This window comes from Manis javanica, chromosome 6 (assembly GCF_040802235.1).
Source record: "Manis javanica isolate MJ-LG chromosome 6, MJ_LKY, whole genome shotgun sequence".
Lineage (NCBI taxonomy): Eukaryota > Metazoa > Chordata > Mammalia > Pholidota > Manidae > Manis > Manis javanica.
The window spans coordinates 140502494-140520092 of NC_133161.1; the positions used below are offsets into that span (position 1 = coordinate 140502494).

At 38.2% G+C, this 17599-nt stretch overlaps 2 protein-coding genes across 2 annotated transcripts; both read right to left on the reverse strand.

Moving 5' to 3' along the window:
- Nucleotides 1-9602: 9602 nt before the first annotated feature.
- On the reverse strand, nt 9603-10535 carry LOC140850233 (olfactory receptor 10D1B-like). Its single transcript, XM_073239980.1, has one exon. It carries the CDS (start codon nt 10533-10535, stop codon nt 9603-9605), a length of 933 nt encoding a protein of 310 aa, XP_073096081.1.
- Nucleotides 10536-16663: 6128 nt separating this feature from the next.
- LOC118968808 (olfactory receptor 8G3) lies at nt 16664-17599 on the reverse strand. Its single transcript, XM_037000899.2, has one exon. The coding sequence runs from the start codon at nt 17597-17599 to the stop codon at nt 16664-16666; it is 936 nt and encodes a 311-aa protein (XP_036856794.2).

Sequence of the window (17599 nt, forward strand, 5' to 3'; positions counted from 1 at the left end):
TCTTCTCCCAGCTATGATAGGCTGAGTAGCATGGGGAAGATGTTCTCATTAGGTGAACATTGTCATTTCAGGATTCAGTGGTCCAGCACTGGGTGATTAACATAATTTTTAACTGACTCAGAATTTCAGGATACCAAGAGACTAAAATCTACTTATAATAGAAGCCTTTATCAAGATATCAATGCTTCATTTGGCTTCACGTGATAGTTAGAAATGAAAATCATTTTGTCCTCACAAAGTGAGTTTTGGAAATTATATAAATCAAAGATAAGCCTTCAGTTATTCAGTGACCTTTAGGGAGACTGCGCAGTGTTTTTCTGTTGGTTTGCATCTACAGCCATCCACACCCACTTCTGATGCCTTGGAGTTTAACCTCTCCCTTTTGGCTGTCCCTTGAACATCCCCTCTGACTTTGACATCTTCCATTTGCTCATTCAGACTCTAACTCCAATCACAAAGAACTTGGGTTTCCTCCAAGGTTTCCTTTCCCCTCTCAATTACTGGTTTTGACTCTGCCTTTTCTTTCCTCTACCCAGGTTTAGACACAGATAGGAGAGGAATGAAGGTGTGCTGGGGACAGTGGGAGGAGGGCAGTGGTAGAGGGCAAGCTGGTGCCATGTGCTGTAAGAAGAGGAGAAGAGAAATGTCAGCAAGAGCTGATTTTTGGCATTTATTGAGCGTCTACCATGTGCCGTGAGTTAAGAATATTTTATTAAGGAACTTATTTAATCTCATCAACCCTATGAAACAGATACTGTTCTTATCTCTATTTTGTAGATTGACTGAGGGACAGAGAAAGAGGTTAAGTAAATGCCTGCCCTATGTCACAAAACTTGAAAGCAGTATTATTTTCACTATTTTACAAATGAGTTTCTGTAATTATTCCAAGCTCACACAGCTAGTAAGTATTAGAGCCAGAAATCATATTCTTTTCTGTTTTATTAGAAATAAAATAATGTGTCCCGTTAACTGACCTTTTTTCTGAGCCTGACGACATTATCATAAATTCTGTGCAGCTTTACTTACTATGCTACTATTATTATTACTGTTAAATCACATTCTTTAATGTTTAATCCTGTGCTTAGTAAGGGAATACTAGAATGGTCTATTGATGATTTTGATAAATATTTAAAGCATTTTATCCTGTACATTTTTCTGTACCTCCATGAGCATATTTATGATTTTTATTTTGAACTCTCTTTCAGGAAGATGGCCAAGGTCTGTTTCACTTGACCCTTTCTCAGGTATTTGTGAGATTTTGGTTTGAACCAGTTTCTGTTTGTGTTTCATATTTGCATGTGGCGCCCTCTAGTGTCCAAAAGCTGTACTCACTGGAGCTGCTTGGCCCCCTGGAGTGATGTTGGTGGTCACAGGGGAGTTGTGTTCATGCCCTGTTCCATGAGGTCTGTTCTTTTCTCCTGGTGTATGCAGTCTGGCACAGCTGTCTTTCCTGTTGCTCTTTCAGGATTAGTTGTATTAATTGTATTTTCGCATTATATGTGGTCATCTTTAAGTAAGATTTAGTTGTTCCTTCAATATCTTTAAGGTGGAGAAATAGAAAGATTTACATGTGTACCTTTATACAAAGTCACTTATACACATTGTTCTGGGAAGAAAAGACTCCTAAATACCCAATTCCTTATAGTATAAATTTGTTTGATAAAAATAGCAACAAAAACAGTTAATTATGCAAACTCTTCCACCTAACTTTTCAATTTGTGGATATGATGTGAAATAAAAATATTTCGTCTTTGATAAGAATAATATTCTTTCATTCCTAGAGATCCTTTTCTCTCTCTTCTTTTCTCCCTCAGCTTCTTTGTATTCCTCTTTTCTAATTTCTATTTCATTTATCATATACTCCACTGTATCTAATCCACTTTTAAAATCTTCCATTGTATTTGGTTATGATTGGATTTTTGACCAGAATTCATTCTTGAGTTCTTAAGCATTTTTCTGTACCTCCATGAGCATGTTTATGATTTTTATTTTGAACTCACTTTCAGGAGGATGGCCAAGGTCTGTTTCACTTGGCCCTTTCTCAGGTGTTTGTGAGATTTTGGTTTGAACCAGGTTCAGTTGGCATTTCATATTTGCATGTGGTGCCCTCTAGTGTCCATAAGCTGTACTCTCTGGGGCTGCTTGGCCCCTGGAGTGATGTTGGGGGTCACAGGGGAGTGGTGCTGGTGCCCTGTACCATGAGGTCTGTTCTTTTCTCCAGGTGTATGCAGTCTGGTGCAGCCATCTTTCCTGTTGCTCTTTCAGAATTAGTTGTATTAATTGTATTTTCATATTATATGTGGTTTTAGGAGGCCTCTGTCTCACCTCTCATGCCACCATATTTAATCCAATCTCTAAGATTTTATTTTAAAAATGTATAGTTTGTGGATACATTATCAAAAACATTGCTCTCTGATCTAGTAATTCTGCTATGGCATAGGTGTGTGTGTGTGTGTGTGTGTGTGTGTATGTGTGTTTGAGTTTGTGTGTGTGTGTTTTTGTTGTAGTTCAAACAAATAAAGAAATAGTTATTTAGGTAGAAAACTCTTAAGATGATATTCCTTAGTGCCCTTTAATCACTAAGCACATAATATGTTTTTAATTATTTTGTGTAATTAACTTTTAAGCACATGTTTAAAATAAGCACATTAGTGTACTTCAGTCACTAAGTATGAAATATATGTGTTTCAGGAGACAGATGAACTGAGTTACGTCTATACCACATACTCTGATGGAGAGAATCAACAAGTATCTGGTAAACATAAGATGAATCCATTGCTCAGTTTCATGCATTGAATCCTCTGTATTGTCTCTCAAAATTCATTCTGAGGCTCAAACAGTTTACCCCAGCTCTGCTGCTCAGGTTACCTTCCTAGTTACTCATTTTACCCTTTATTATGTACTGGGCAAATGCTGCTCGGAGCACAGACAGTGCCTAATAGAAATGTGATTGGCAGATTTTATCTTTGCTCCTTTGCCAGTGAGTTGACACACCAAACATGCAGCCATTTGGAGCCCTGGAATTAAGAAATCTATTTTCACTGTTGCATTTTGTCAATCAACAAATGCTATTTAAAACTTGTGTAAAGCATTTTTATTACTAACATCTATGAGGGAGGTAAATGCTTCAAGGTTTTATTTTTCCTTTTTAATTTCAGTGGTTAAGAGGTTACCTCATCTTAAGGGTGCTAGAGAAATATGATTGGCAAATGTGTTGTATGTGTGTGTGTGTGTGTTACACTTATGCTCAGTTTTGCATTAGAATACTATCAGGAAGAATTCAACACCACATCATTTTAGCAAAGATTCCCAAACTGCCATACCCAGTTCCCAAGTGATCAATCTGTTTTGTCCCATTATGAAACTCTGAAGGCAGAGACAAACATTAAAAGGTAAAAATTAAGATATCATAATGAGGCCAGGGAGAATCTAATCTCTGCATAATATGTGAATGAGCACCTTTGAGATTAATTAACTGCAAAGTTATTTTCTCAGAGATTACCTAATTTAGAGTTTTTACAGAATGATATAAGTGGTAACAAAAGTTACTTTCAATTTCATTTCTCATGTGAAAGTTATCATGGCACTAAATTTAAGAAACAAAGACCCTTTACGGAAGAGTCTTATTGAAAGGTTGTTAATCCGCACAAATATTGCTTGTTATACATCAGGTTGGAATGAACCTACAAAGCATACTTTGTGATCAACAGTATATATCATGTGGTTGCCATCACAGAAACAGTGTGGAGATCCTGTTTTCTGAAATTAGGCAAATGTGGAGGTGAGTCCCAGCTAGCTAGGAGCATAACTTTTAAAACATTACTGAACTGATCAGCCTCAGCTTTCATATGTGTAAAATGAAGGACATGCTTACTTCATAAAAATATTGTAAGGATTAAATAGATGATGAATACAAAGGCTTCACTACAGAGCTGTGCACAAGCAGAATGATGTGTATGTGTAAGCTCCTACCTTATACTAGTCAGAACTTTAAAAAACTGGAAACAACTGAAATATTCATCAACACAGGTAAATTGTCATATCTATAAAATCACATATTTCTTTTTTTTTGTTTGTGAGGGCACCTCTCATATTTATTGATCAAATGGTTGTTAACAAAAATAAAATTCTGTATAGGGGAGTCAATGCTCAATGCACAATCATTAATCCACCCCCAGCCTAATTCTCGTAAGTCTCCAATCTTCTGAAGCATAACAAACAAGTTCTTACATGAACAAATTCTTACATAGTGAATAAGTTCTTACATGGTGAACAGTACAAGGGCAGTCATCACAGAAACTTTTCATTTTGATCACTCATTATGAACTATAAACAATCATGTCAAATATGAACATTTGTTTGATTTTTATACTTGATTTATATGTGAATACCACATTTCTCCCTTTATTATTATTGTTATTATTTTTTAAAATAAAATGCTGAAGTGGTAGGTAGATGCAAGATAAAGGTAGAAAACATAGTTTAGTGCTGTAAGAGCAAATGTAGATGATCATGTGTGTGCCTGTAGACTATGTGCTAATCCAAGCTAGACAAGGGCAATAAAACATCCATTGATGCAGAAGATTTCTCTCAAAACAGGGGGGGGGGGGTGAGGTTCTAAGCCTCACCTCTGTTGATTCCCAATTTCTCACCTGATGGCCCCCTGCAACTGTGCCTGTCTTAGGTTGTTCCTCCCTTGAGGAATCTTACCCGTCTCTGGCTAACCAGTCATCTTCTGGGGCCATACAGGGAAATGTAAAGTTGGTAAGTGAGAGAGAAGCCATATTGTTTGAAAAGGTTAGCTTTTTACTTCTTTGAAGATTTATGCCCTGTGGCTTCTGTGCCCAGTATTTGTCTTAAGGTATCTTTACCACTTGGAGGAATTATCATACTCAGTGAATTCGATATGAGGCACGAATTCTATTTAAGGGTTGTAATTAGGAAGGAAGAAGAAAAGCTATAGAGGTAGCAGATGGAAGAAAACATGGGAGGATTGATTATTTCTTTGACATATCTTCTTGTAGAGTAACTTAAGCACCTATAGGTTTTAAACTACTAACTAAATTGTGCACACACATTAACATAATAGGAATACAGTTACATAACCAAAGTAGATCTATAATTACCAGCCATCTCCAGTGAAGCCAAGAAAACCAGTTAGGCACCCTGGGCATTTGTGAAAATTTGTCTATGATATAATGGATATTGTCCAACTGTACTTGAACAGTCTGAGAGAAATCAGACAAATTAAAACAACCCATTCCTGGGAACTGTTCACATCCCATATGTTCCTGTAACAGTACATAGTCTGTAGTTGTAAGATTTTGGAGCACTACAACTTGCACTTCTCCTAATTCTTGGTTGAGTTCCAACAGTATAGATCCAGTCAAATTTGTTGTTTTAGTGTATGCACAGGCCAGCTTAGATATCTCCTTCTTCATTCCAATGGCAAGTCCAGGAACCAGTGGGATGAATGCAGCTATGACTGCAGCATCGCCTGGATCTTTGTTGCGGTTTTTTGATGATCATCTTCTGGTATGACTCTTCCAGAGAGTGCTGATGTTGGAAGTTCTTCTTCATATCGTATCTTAGTTCATTTTCTGGGTAGCCAAATTAGGCTTTGATCCTCTGTATAAACACAAACAGACCCTTTGCCCACACTTTGATATGCCCTTTATACCATTTTGTAGAACTCATTGGAGGTCACCACATAGGAACTGCTTTTTTTTTTTAAGAGAAAGGAATATTATCAGAAAAGTGTACCTCCATAGCTGATCATCTGACACCCCTTAAGTGATCAGAAAAAGCATGCATTAATCGTTGATTTACAGTTAGGTTTATCCTATCAGGGAGTAATCCCCCTTCTTTCTTTCTTTTTTTTTTGTTATCTTTAATCTACACTTACATGAAGAATATTATGTTTACTAGGCTCTCGCCTATACCAGGTCCCCCCTATAAACCCCTTTACAGTCACTGTCCATCAGCATAGCAAAATGTTGTAGAATCACTACTTGTCTTCTCTGTGTTTTACAGCCCTCCCCTTTCTCTCACCCCCCCATGCATGCTAATCTTAATACCCCTCTTCTTCTTCACCCCCCCTTATCCCGCCCTACCCATCCACCCTCCCCAGTCCCTTTCCCATTGGTACCTGTTAGTCCATTCTCGGTTTCTGTGATTCTGCTGCTGTTTTGTTCCTTCAGTTTTTCCTTTGTTCTTATACTCCAAAGATGAGTGAAATCATTTGGTATTTCTCTTTCTCCGCTTGGCTTATTTCACTGAGCATAATACCCTCCAGCTCCATCCATGTTGCTGCAAATGGTAGGATCTGCCCTCTTCTTATGGCTGAGTAGTATTCCATTGTGTATATGTACCACATCTTCTTTATCCATTCATCTACCGATGGACATTTAGGTTGCTTCCAATTCTTGGCTATTGTAAATAGTGCTGCGATAAACATAGGGGTGCATCTGTCTTTCTCAAACTTGATTGCTGCATTCTTAGGGTAAAATCCTAGGAGTGGAATTCCTGGGTCAAATGGTAAGTCTGTTTTAAGCATGATGAACCTCCTTACTGCTTTCCACAATGGTTGAACTAATTTACATTCCCACCAGCAGTGTAGGAGGGTTCCCCTTTCTCCACAGCCTTGCCAGCATTTGTTGTTGTTTGTCTTTTGGATGGCAGCCATCCTTACTGGTGTGAGGTGATACCTCATTGTAGTTTTAATTTGCATTTCTCTGATAATTAGTGATGTGGAGCATCTTTTCATGTGACTGTTGGCCATATGTATTTCTTTTTTAGAGAACTGTCTGTTCAGTTCCTCTGCCCATTTTTTAATTGGATTATTTGATTTTTGTTTGTTGAGGCATGTGAGCTCTTTATATATTTTGGACGTCAAGCCTTTATCATATCTGTCATTTACAAATATATTTTCCCATACTGTAGGGTTCCGTTTTTTTCTCTTGATGGTGTCTTTTTCTGTACAGAAGCTTTTCAGCTTAATATAGTCCCACTTGTTCATTTTTGCTGTTGTTTTCCTTGCCTGGGTAGATATGTTCAAGAAGAGGTCACTCATGTTTATGTCTAAGAGGTTTTTGCCTATGTTTTTTTCTAAGAGTTTAATGGTTTCATGACTTACATTCAGGTCTTTGATCCATTTTGAATTTACTTTTATATATGGGGTTAGACAATGGTCCAGTTTCATTCTCCTACATGTAGCTGTTCAGTTTTGTCAGCACCATCTGTTGAAGAGACTGTCATTTCGCCATTGTATGTCCATAGCTGCTTTATCAAATATTAATTGATCATATATGTTTGGGTTAATGTCTGGAGTCTCTAGTCTGTTCCACTGGTCTGTGGCTCTGTTCTTGTGCCAGTACCAAATTGTCTTGATTACTATGGCTTTGTAGTAGAGCTTGAAGTTGGGGAGTGAGATCCCCCCTACTTTATTCTTCTTTCTCAGGATTGCTTTGGCTATTCGGGGTCTTTGGTGTTTCCATATGAAGTTCTGAATTCTTTGTTCCAGTTTATTGAAGAATGTTGCTGGTAATTTTATAGGGATTGCATCAAATCTGTATATTGCTTTGGGCAGGATGGCCATTTTGACGATATTGATTCTTCCTAGCCACGAGCATGGCATGTGTTTCCATTTGTTAGTGTCCCCTTTAATTTCTCTTAAGAGTGACTTGCAGTTTTCAGACTATAGGTCATTCACTTCTTTGGTTAGATTTATTCCTAGGTATTTTATGCTTTTTGATGCAATTGTGAATGGAATTGTTTTTCTGATTTCTCTTTCTATTGGTTCATTGTTAGTGTACAGGAAAGCTACAGATTTCTGTGTGTTAATTTTGTATCCTGCAACTTTGCTGTATTCTGATATCAGTTCAAGTAGTTTTGGGGTAGAGTCTTTAGGGTTTTTTATGTACAATATCATGTCATCTGCAAATAGTGACAGTTTCACTTCTTCTTTACCAATCTGGATTCCTTGTATTTCTTTGTTTTGTCTGATTGCCATGGCTAGGACCTCCAGTACTATGTTAAATAACAGTGGGGAGAGTGGGCATCCCTGTCTAGTTCCCGATCTCAGAGGAAAAGCTTTCAGCTTCTCGCTGTTCATTATAATCTTGGCTGTGGGTTTATGATATATGACCTTTATTATGTTGAGGTACATGCCCTCTTTTCCCATTTTGCTGAGAGTTTTTATCATGAATGGATGTTGAATTCTGTCAAATGCTTTTTCAGCATCTATGGAGATGATCATGTGGTTTTTGTCTTTCTTTTTGTTCATGTGGTGGATGATGTTGATGGATTTTCGAATGTTGTACCATCCTTGCATCCCTGGGATGAATCCCACTTGGTCATGGTGTATGATCCTTTTGATGTATTTTTGAATTCGGTTTGCTAATATTTTGTTGAGTATTTTTGCATCTACGTTCATCAGGGATATTGGTCTGTAGTTTTCATTTTTGGTGGGGTCTTTGCCTGGTTTTGGTATTAGGGTGATGTTGGCTTCATAGAATGAGTTTGGGAGTATTCCTTCCTCTTCTATTTTTTGGAAAACTTTAAGGAGAATGGGTATTAAAATCACATATTTCTTAACAATAAAAAAGGACTTCTAATGCACATCAACCATGAATGAATGTCAAAAGCATTATGCTAAGTGAAAGAATACAGACACCAAAGTACTTACATTATGGATCCCATTCATACACAATTCTAGAAAAGGCAAAACAAACATATGGTGACAGAAGGCAGATGAATTTTCTGGGCTGGGGGTGTTCAAGAATTGACTGCAAAGAGGCCCGAGCAAATTTTTGCCCTTAATATTGGTAGGTATATCCTTAAACTTTCACAGCCCTCTTATAGTTTATAATGTACTTCATAACCTACTTCACATAAAATAGAGAAATATTAACATTTTATAGGCCAATACCTCTGCCAACACACATATCTGTACTTTGGATAGTTGTTATATAAATGGAACAACTGAAACCTTGTTAAATTCTCTTTTTATTTTTAGTAGCTTCTTTGTAGATTCTATAGGATTTTCCACAGACCCTCCCCATCTACCCTCTCCACACTCTCTTTCATCCACTGTCCAGCTCCCATCCAAAACCTGTTTCCAGCTCTAAGGCAAACAGGTTTTGCAGGTGATAGAGCACATTTGTGCTTCCCAGGTCTGCCTCAGGTCTCATCTGAAAGTTCTTTTCCTTTGCACAATTCTTTTGTGTTTCAGAGGGTCACATAATGCCACCTGAAGATGTGTTGAAACTCTCCCAGTTTTCAACAACTCCTGAACCATCAAATGAGGGCTTATCTGATGCAGGCATTTGAGGGAATAGTTAGATCCTCCAGTCAAGGTGAAGAGGTGCTAAGGTTTAGAGAAAAGTGAAAAGAATAGAAAAATGTAGGAAAAGTGAGAGACAGAGGACCTAGGCTCTTTTGCCAACCGGGAAGAGAAAACCATTCCTGGGAAGGATCATTAATTCGTTGTGTAACTTGAGCAAATCAGTTATGTCTTCAAATCTTAGCTTCTTCATCTGAAAAGCAGGCAGCACTGATTTATGTACTCTCTGGTTTTGTTAACGTGTAGCTGTTGATCTCTATCACTTCTCAGGAAGGAAGGCCACCTGCTGTAGCACCTTTATCAGAGAGCATTTCACTTCTTTATTTCTCAGGCTATAGATCAAGGGGTTTAACATGGGGGTGACCAGGTTATTCAAGACCTGCACAGTTGCATTAAGCCAGGGGTTGGGGGTGGGCTGCAGGTATATGAGGACCACTGGCATAAAGGAGAGGAGGATGGCGGTGAGGTGGGCACTGCAGGTAGAAAAGGCACGGCGTCGGCCTTCCATAGATCGGATTTGAAGAATGGAGTAGATGATGCAGCTGTAAGAGGTGAGGATGAGAAGGAAGCAGCTGAGGGGCATGAGGCCCACACTGATGAACCCCACCATCTCCAGGGCTGAGGTGTCTGCACACGCCAGCTTCAACATCACCGGGATGTCACAGAAGAAATAGTCCACCTCATTGGGGCCACAGTAAGGCAACTTGAAGGTGAGGGTGGTTAGAAAGGTGGCCTGAATACAACCGAAAAAGGAGGTTCCCACGGCCAGGAGGGCACACACCTTGTGGCTCATGATTATCGTGTAGCGTAGAGGGTAACATATGGCAACAAAGCGGTCATAGGCCATCACCGTGTACAGGAAGCACTCAGTGCAGCCCAGGAAGTGGTAGAAGAAGAGCTGGGACACGCAGCCTGCATAGGAGATGGCTCGGCTGTTCCCCGCGAGGTAGAAGAGCATCTTGGGGGAACTCACGGAAGGGAAAAATATGTCGCACACAGACAGTTTGCACAGGAAGATGTACATGGGAGTGTGAAGCCGGGTGGAAGAGACGATTGCCAGTAGGATGAGCAGGTTCCCCATAAGAGTGAAGATGTAGAAGGACAGAAACAGGATGAAGAGCGTGGCCTGCAGTCCCTCTGTGTGCGGGATGCCCAGCAGGATGAATTCGGCCACGATTGAGGCATTACTCATCTTTATTAGAAGTTTGTCTTTAAAAAGAAATTCAGGTCTCCGAAGTGTGAGCACTGATGCCGACCTCAGAGACTCCCTGATGAATGTGTTGGTTTCACACTTTAACAGCCAACAATCAACTTCGTTATGGAGGGACCTACCTACATAAAATCATAAAGACAAACTTTTTTTTACTATATTCTGGAACTTTGAGTTTTGGCCACGTTAGAATAAGCTCACTACTATCTATTTTTCCCCATGAATTACAATGAAAAACTCTAGATAGAATTCAAAAAGAGTATTTACCTAAGAACTCTGAAATTAAACAGAGAAAAGGAAAATTGTAGAGAGAAGACAAAATCTAAAGGAGAAACCCATACAGACACGATATACTACTTTTTCCTCCTCTTTTATACTTTTGAGCTGAGTGTGAGTAACAATTATAAAACTGTGCAGTGACTGCTCCAATAGTTAACTTTTTTTTTTGACTGGAAAAATTGATACAAGATATTTCCATGATTGAAGAGTGTCGGGTAATCAATTTTTCCCCTTTCTCTCTTGTTTTTCTTCCAGCTCTGCCTCAATGATACTTTTAGTTCTGGAATTATGTGTTAGCAGTATTAGCAACAGAAACTTGGAGACAAATTTCAATTTCTGGACAGAGGATCCTTGCACAAAGGCCAGGGGGAGAGATGGTGTGTGTGTTGCATGTGTGTGCGTCTATTTCTGGAAACAACAGAGCTGGGAAAGGGAACAGAGCCAAGACTCACTCCTAATGTGGGATGGACCCAACGAAGTATCACTGACGTACAATTCAAAATATCATCCCAGCTTCAGACTAACCCTAGAGGTAAATTTAAAGTACAAACACAATGGATATTAAAGGATTCAAAAATTGAGCTGACATTGGAAACACTGCCCAAGAAGGTAAAAAGACCTGATGCTAACTGGATTGAGAATTTGTTAAAACAAAAAAGCAAAAAAAAAAAAAAAATCAATATTCCCCAGAAAATGTTAACATAATCCAGAGTATAAGCAGCATAACATCAAAGTGTCCAGGATGCAATCTAAAATTATTCAAAATACAAACAACCAAGATAATGTAACCAGTTCTTAAGAGAAAATATGATCAATTTCTCAAGAGAAAAGATGCCAAATGTACTTTGGATTTCAGACAAAGATGTTAAAGCACATGTTATCACTATGCTCCAGGAGGTGTAGATAAACATACTTGAAATGAATAGAAAGTTCTCAGTACATAAATATAAAGTATAAAAATGTAGCAGGTAGGTATTTTAGAAAAGGAAAAATATTGATGCTTAAGGAATTAGAAACATTTAACATCATACTGGGAGTCCTAGCCAGTGCAAAACTGAAGAAAAAAAATCAAGAAGATAAAAAGTAAGAAACAAAACTCTTTCTAGTCACAAAAATATACAAATCAGTGTACATAAAAAATCCCAAGGAATCTACAGTAAAAGCTTCTAGAAGTTTGATGCAGTCACTGTGCAAAGTCACTGTATTTTCATGTGCTAGCAACCAAAAAATGGAAATCAAAATAAAACAAGTATTACCATTTACAACAGAACCAAAAATACATTGTTTGACGTTTAAGAAAATATGTACAATTTATTAAAAATAAGCATTAATAAAAGCAGTCAAAGAGACATATATATATATATGGAGAAACAAAATGCATTCATGGATTTGAAGATTCAATGCTGCTAAGAAATAAATTATCCCAAATTAATCTATATAATCAATATAATCTCAACATAAATCCTAGTGAAATGTGTATAAATATTAAAAAGCTAATTCTCAAGTTTATATGAAAAAGCACAAGAATTAATGGAAAAGTGGAAAGTTGGAGGGCTCACAATACTTGATTTCAAATCTTGCTTTATTGGCACATTAGGATCATGTGGTATTGGTGAAAAAAGAGACTCCTAGTTTAATAGAACAGAATAGAAAATACCCATTTTTAAAATGTGAATTAGAGTTAGTATATTCTAAAGGGTTAATGGGTTCTAAAGTGTTAAATGGTAAAAAGAAAGGATTCATCATGGATCTCCTAGGCACCCACTAAAAATAGTGAAAGAGCATTAAAATAACCATGTATTAGAAGTAAAAGATGTAGATTATATAAAATAGAAGAGCAAAATACATTGGATTAATTAAAAGATCAAGATATGTCAAGAATAAAAGAAGGAATAAGCAGATTTTGGTGTATTCATTCAGTGAATTCACCAATGAGTTCCCATGTGTGGAACTCTGCACGGAGCAGCGTGAGTGAGTAGAAGTGGGAACAGTAGAATCCAGACACAAAAGGCCACATGTTATGTGCTTTCATTGATATAATATTCACAAACAGGCAAAATCAAGCAATGGAGATAGAATTCAAAATATTCACGTTACCTTTATAAAAGTAGTGTCTGAGGAAGAATATTGGTTTTTTTTTATTTGGGTGCTTATAATGTTCAATTTCTTAATTTGTATATAATTACATTGCTCAGTATGTGTGTCCATTTTGTGAAAGCACACTGGGCTGTCTATTTATGATGCTACTAATTTAAGGAGAGAAAGAAAAAGTGATAATTACCCAAAATCAGAGCAAGCAGTTACAATGCTAGATGTGGGGGAAAAACGATGACTCCAAAGAAAGAATCAGTGACACCTGAAATAAACAATCTATATTTAACGACCACTTGTTTCTTGTTATTTATTCTATTCATGCTAGAAGATTCTCTGTGTAAAGTTCAGATTTATCTGCCTTCTGTCTGTAAGGAAGGTTCACTGTAGCCTCTGCCTAGAAAGCCATCTCTGCAAATTCTCCTTTGGTCAATGGAAACTGTCCAGGTCCTCTGATCCTTGCCTGTCACCAGGCACAATAATTAATTTGTCCTTCCAGGTACCATCTCTAAGACAATGAGTCTGCGGTCCTCTTGAAGTCCTTTCCAGCAAAGGGTCATCTCCGAGAACTAGAATCTGGAGCTCCCAACATTTGGATCCCAGTACTTCGGTGAATAAGAGGCAAAAAGTGTCAGGGAGAAGTAAGAAAAAATGTCTGAACACTCACATTGTGCACAGGGAACATGGTGGAATTTTCTGCAGTATAACAAGGTAACCCAAGTCACATTCTCTGGTTCCCAGAAGAGCACAGAGTGTCCCAGGCTCCGGAACTAAGCTGAGGTGTTATCCTATAAGAAGGTGCAAAGAGCATGTACAGTGACTTGAACACACTCATTTCCCCTTGGATCACTTCCTTGAGATTCTCTTGGGCATTTCTCAGGACTCAATCAGTGGTAGCTCTGAGGGGGCAATTAGATGAAAGGTAACTACGTTTAACCCCACAATAAAATAATAAGTGCTTTGTAATGGAAAATAACTAAATCCCTTCCAAGTCCACTTGCCTGGAAAATGTTCCAACCCAGATCTCAATGTCTTAGCCTAAATACTTCTTATTTTTTACTCTCTTTACATGTCTGTCTGCACGTGGTGGACACATGATACGTGACACTACACATGAACTGAAACCACTCAATTTTGCAACATAGTGTAAACTTCAATGTAAGCAAATTCTTAAACATCAATTAGCAAGTTGAGAATCTTGGTATGATTCTCATACAATCTCCTACAACTGAAATGTATTACAAATGTATGAAATAAGCTCTCTGGAGGAAGTGGGGAAAAGATGCTAACCAAATTTGCTTTGGAAACTGAAGGCAAAAAACAAAAAACTGTACATGAGCATTGTCCTTTAGTTGATAAAGTTGATTCTCATACGGGTATGGGGTAGCAATTCTGATATGACAATACACATATACTGGAATTGAACACTTAAATTAATGGATGGAAGATGACAGGTGTCAGAATCCTTACTATTCAAGTTGGAGTTTACAAATTAAGCAAGGAGAAGAAGCTAGAATAATCATGTGGTAATGGAATAGAGTTATAGACAGCATTAACTCTTTGAGCTTGACATAGATAAAGATCATCACATGTAGAAATATTTATGGATATGAGTAGTGACATAGGTCATTGTGCATATACATATTTCCTGGCTCTGTTAGCTGGGAGGACCTAGAAGCAATGACACCATCGTAGCAAGAAGCACACCACCTAGCTCCCAGATCCTGGTTTCTAATACCATTCTCCAACAGAAAGAAGCAGGGAGAAAGAGCCGACTCTAGGAAGGAGGTAATGTGAGCCTGGGGCATCTTGTAGTGCCAGAAATTCAGAAAGTTATTAAAAACAATCACATTGATGACTGATGGTGGTTTGTTAAATGGACACAGAAGCCAACTGAAAGAGCTCCTAGTGGCCAAAACTAAAACAATCTGAGCAGCAAAATAAAGTTGTATTGAATTAAAACTCAAAGTATAAAGTTAATGTCCATGAGTCTATACTCATACTTTAAACACATGGTTATATAGAAATAGAGAAAGACAAAAACCCCACAAAGAAGACTTCTGAATGATTTAAGTAAGCTCTTCCTCCCTGAATAAGTTGGAATGTAACTTCCCATCCTGTGTTTTGGGCTCCATATAGTGACTTCCTTCCACACAGTACATTAAAGAGGGGAAAAAAAGTGTAACTTCTCAGTGCAGAAATCAAGCACTACCTCAACCATCAATTGTTGACAGTATCTTTGATATGATACAGTAAAATTGCATTTCAAGTTTGTAGGCTTCCCTTCAGAAACCCATAGATGCTGCATAATAATGAGAAAAATGTCAGAAAATTCCCTATTTAGAGACATTCTACAAAATGCCTGTTACTCTTTGAAAGTGCCAGCATCCTCAAAACGAAGGAGAATCTGAGAAATCATCACAGCTAAGAGGAACCTAAGGAGACATGATGATTCTGGATGGATTGTGGAGCAGAAAGGGACATAAAGAACAAATATGGACTCAGTTAATAATAATGTATATATAATGTTTTGCTAATTGAAACGAATGTAACATACTAATGTAAGCTGTTGATAATAGGGGAAACTAGGTACAGGTAAATAGGAATTCGGTATTTGTCATTTAAAACAAATTTAAAACTTATTTAAAATAAAGTTAATATAAAAATATGAAACGAAAATCGTGATTCAGACTTAGGGTGGAATTCTGTCAATTCAAGCTGAGTTTGGCCTTGAACAAAACCTGTGTATATGAACCTGAAATGAGAGGCAGAGGATGTGAAGGGGAATACCAGAGAGGTGTCTATTACAATTGTCAATCAATATTATTTGAGTGCTTACTGAATTACTTAAGTCAATTCAGCAAAGGGAGAAAAAAGAATAAACATTCAACTCATACAATTACTATACACAGTAAATGCTAAGAAGAAAAGGAGACAATGTTGGCGAGCTGTAAGAGAATGGTGTAGAAAGTCACGTAGTTTGAGTTGCAAAGATGAGTTCTCTGAGGATATGACATTTAAGTTCTTACAGACTTTAATGGTGTATTTTTAAAGTCAGATTCTGGCACATTTTACACTGGCTACTGTGAAGTACACTGGTAAAAATAAGTAAGTCAATAGTTGGGTTTATCTTAGAGAAATCATTTAACTCAACTTCAAGCAGAAGAAATAGATTCACGCTAGGATTTTTGTTGGCTCAGGAATGCGAAATCTGTGATTGATGGAGATCCTAATCTCTCTACTTGCTCTGCTTAGTGTAATGTGTTAAGCATTTTTAGCACTCCCACGGGACAGCCCTTGGGAGCCAAGACTTATTCTCCTACCTTTCCTCCAACTAAAGATTTGGATTAGGTACAAATTGGACAACCAGAAGACCACGAATAGACATATAGATGAATCAGGCTACATAAACTGGAAGCCAAGCAAAGAAACTTAATCACTTCCACTAAAAAATCAAAAACAAAGAAGGGTATGTAAATGTATCTGCTGGAACCCATAACTTCTTGTTTGTATAATAATTATTAAAAATATAACTAGGGTTCCTTTTATCTTCAAGATGTTATTCCTAGTATTCATCCACATAGTCACTGTTACACAGGTTCAAAAGTGGTGGCATGTTGGGGCACTTTGAAAATGTGTTACATGGGTCAGTGTCACAAAATTTCCAAAACTTGGAACAATAAGCCTAATATATAAAACAAATGCTTGTTTCCCATATGACATAATGACATTGATTCTATTCATGAACATTTTCTACTGTCTAGTACTTTCTTCAGGGCAGATTTGACATCTTTATTCCGCAGGCTATAGATCATCGGATTCAGCATGGGCACAATGATGGTATAAAACACAGAGGACACTTTCCCTTGGTCCGTGGAGCTGACTGATGATGGCTGCAGGTACATGAAGGCTGCAGATCCATAGAAAATAGCAACAGCCAAGATGTGGGAGCTGCAGGTGCTGAGGGCTTTGGACCTGCCCTCAGTGGAGTGGATGTGGAGGATGCTGGAGAGGATGAAGATGTACGAGGCAAGAATAGTTAATGCAGGAGTCAGGATGTTAAATGCACTCAAGACTAGAACCAATAATTCATTGATGTAGATGCTGGAACAGGAGAGCTCCAAGAGTGGAAAGAGATCACAGAAATAATGGTTAATCACACTGGTTTTGCAGAAAAAGAGTCTCAACATAAAGCCTGTATGGAAAGTAGACCCAATGATGCCCAAAATATAAACTTCCACTGTGAGCCAGAAGCAGATGTGATAAGACATGATGGCATTGTAAAGCAAGGGCCGACAGATGGCAACATAGCGGTCGTATGCCATTGCGGCCAGCATGTGACACTCTGAGATAGCAAAAATACTGAAGAAATAGAGCTGAGCCATGCATTCAGGGTAGGAGATGGTGTTCTTCTCTGTCACAAAGTTCACCAGCATTTTGGGGGTAACGACAGTGGAATGGCAGAGGTCAATGAAGGACAAGTTGCTGAGGAAGTAGTACATGGGGGTGTGCAGGTGAGAACTGAGCCCAATCAGTGTGATCATGCCCAGGTTGCCCACCACCGTGACCACGTAGATTCCTAGGAAGAGGAGGAAGAGGGGCAGCTGGAGCTCTGGCTGCTGCGTTAGCCCGGCGAGGATGAACTCGGTCACCGCGGAGTGATTTCCAGGATCCAT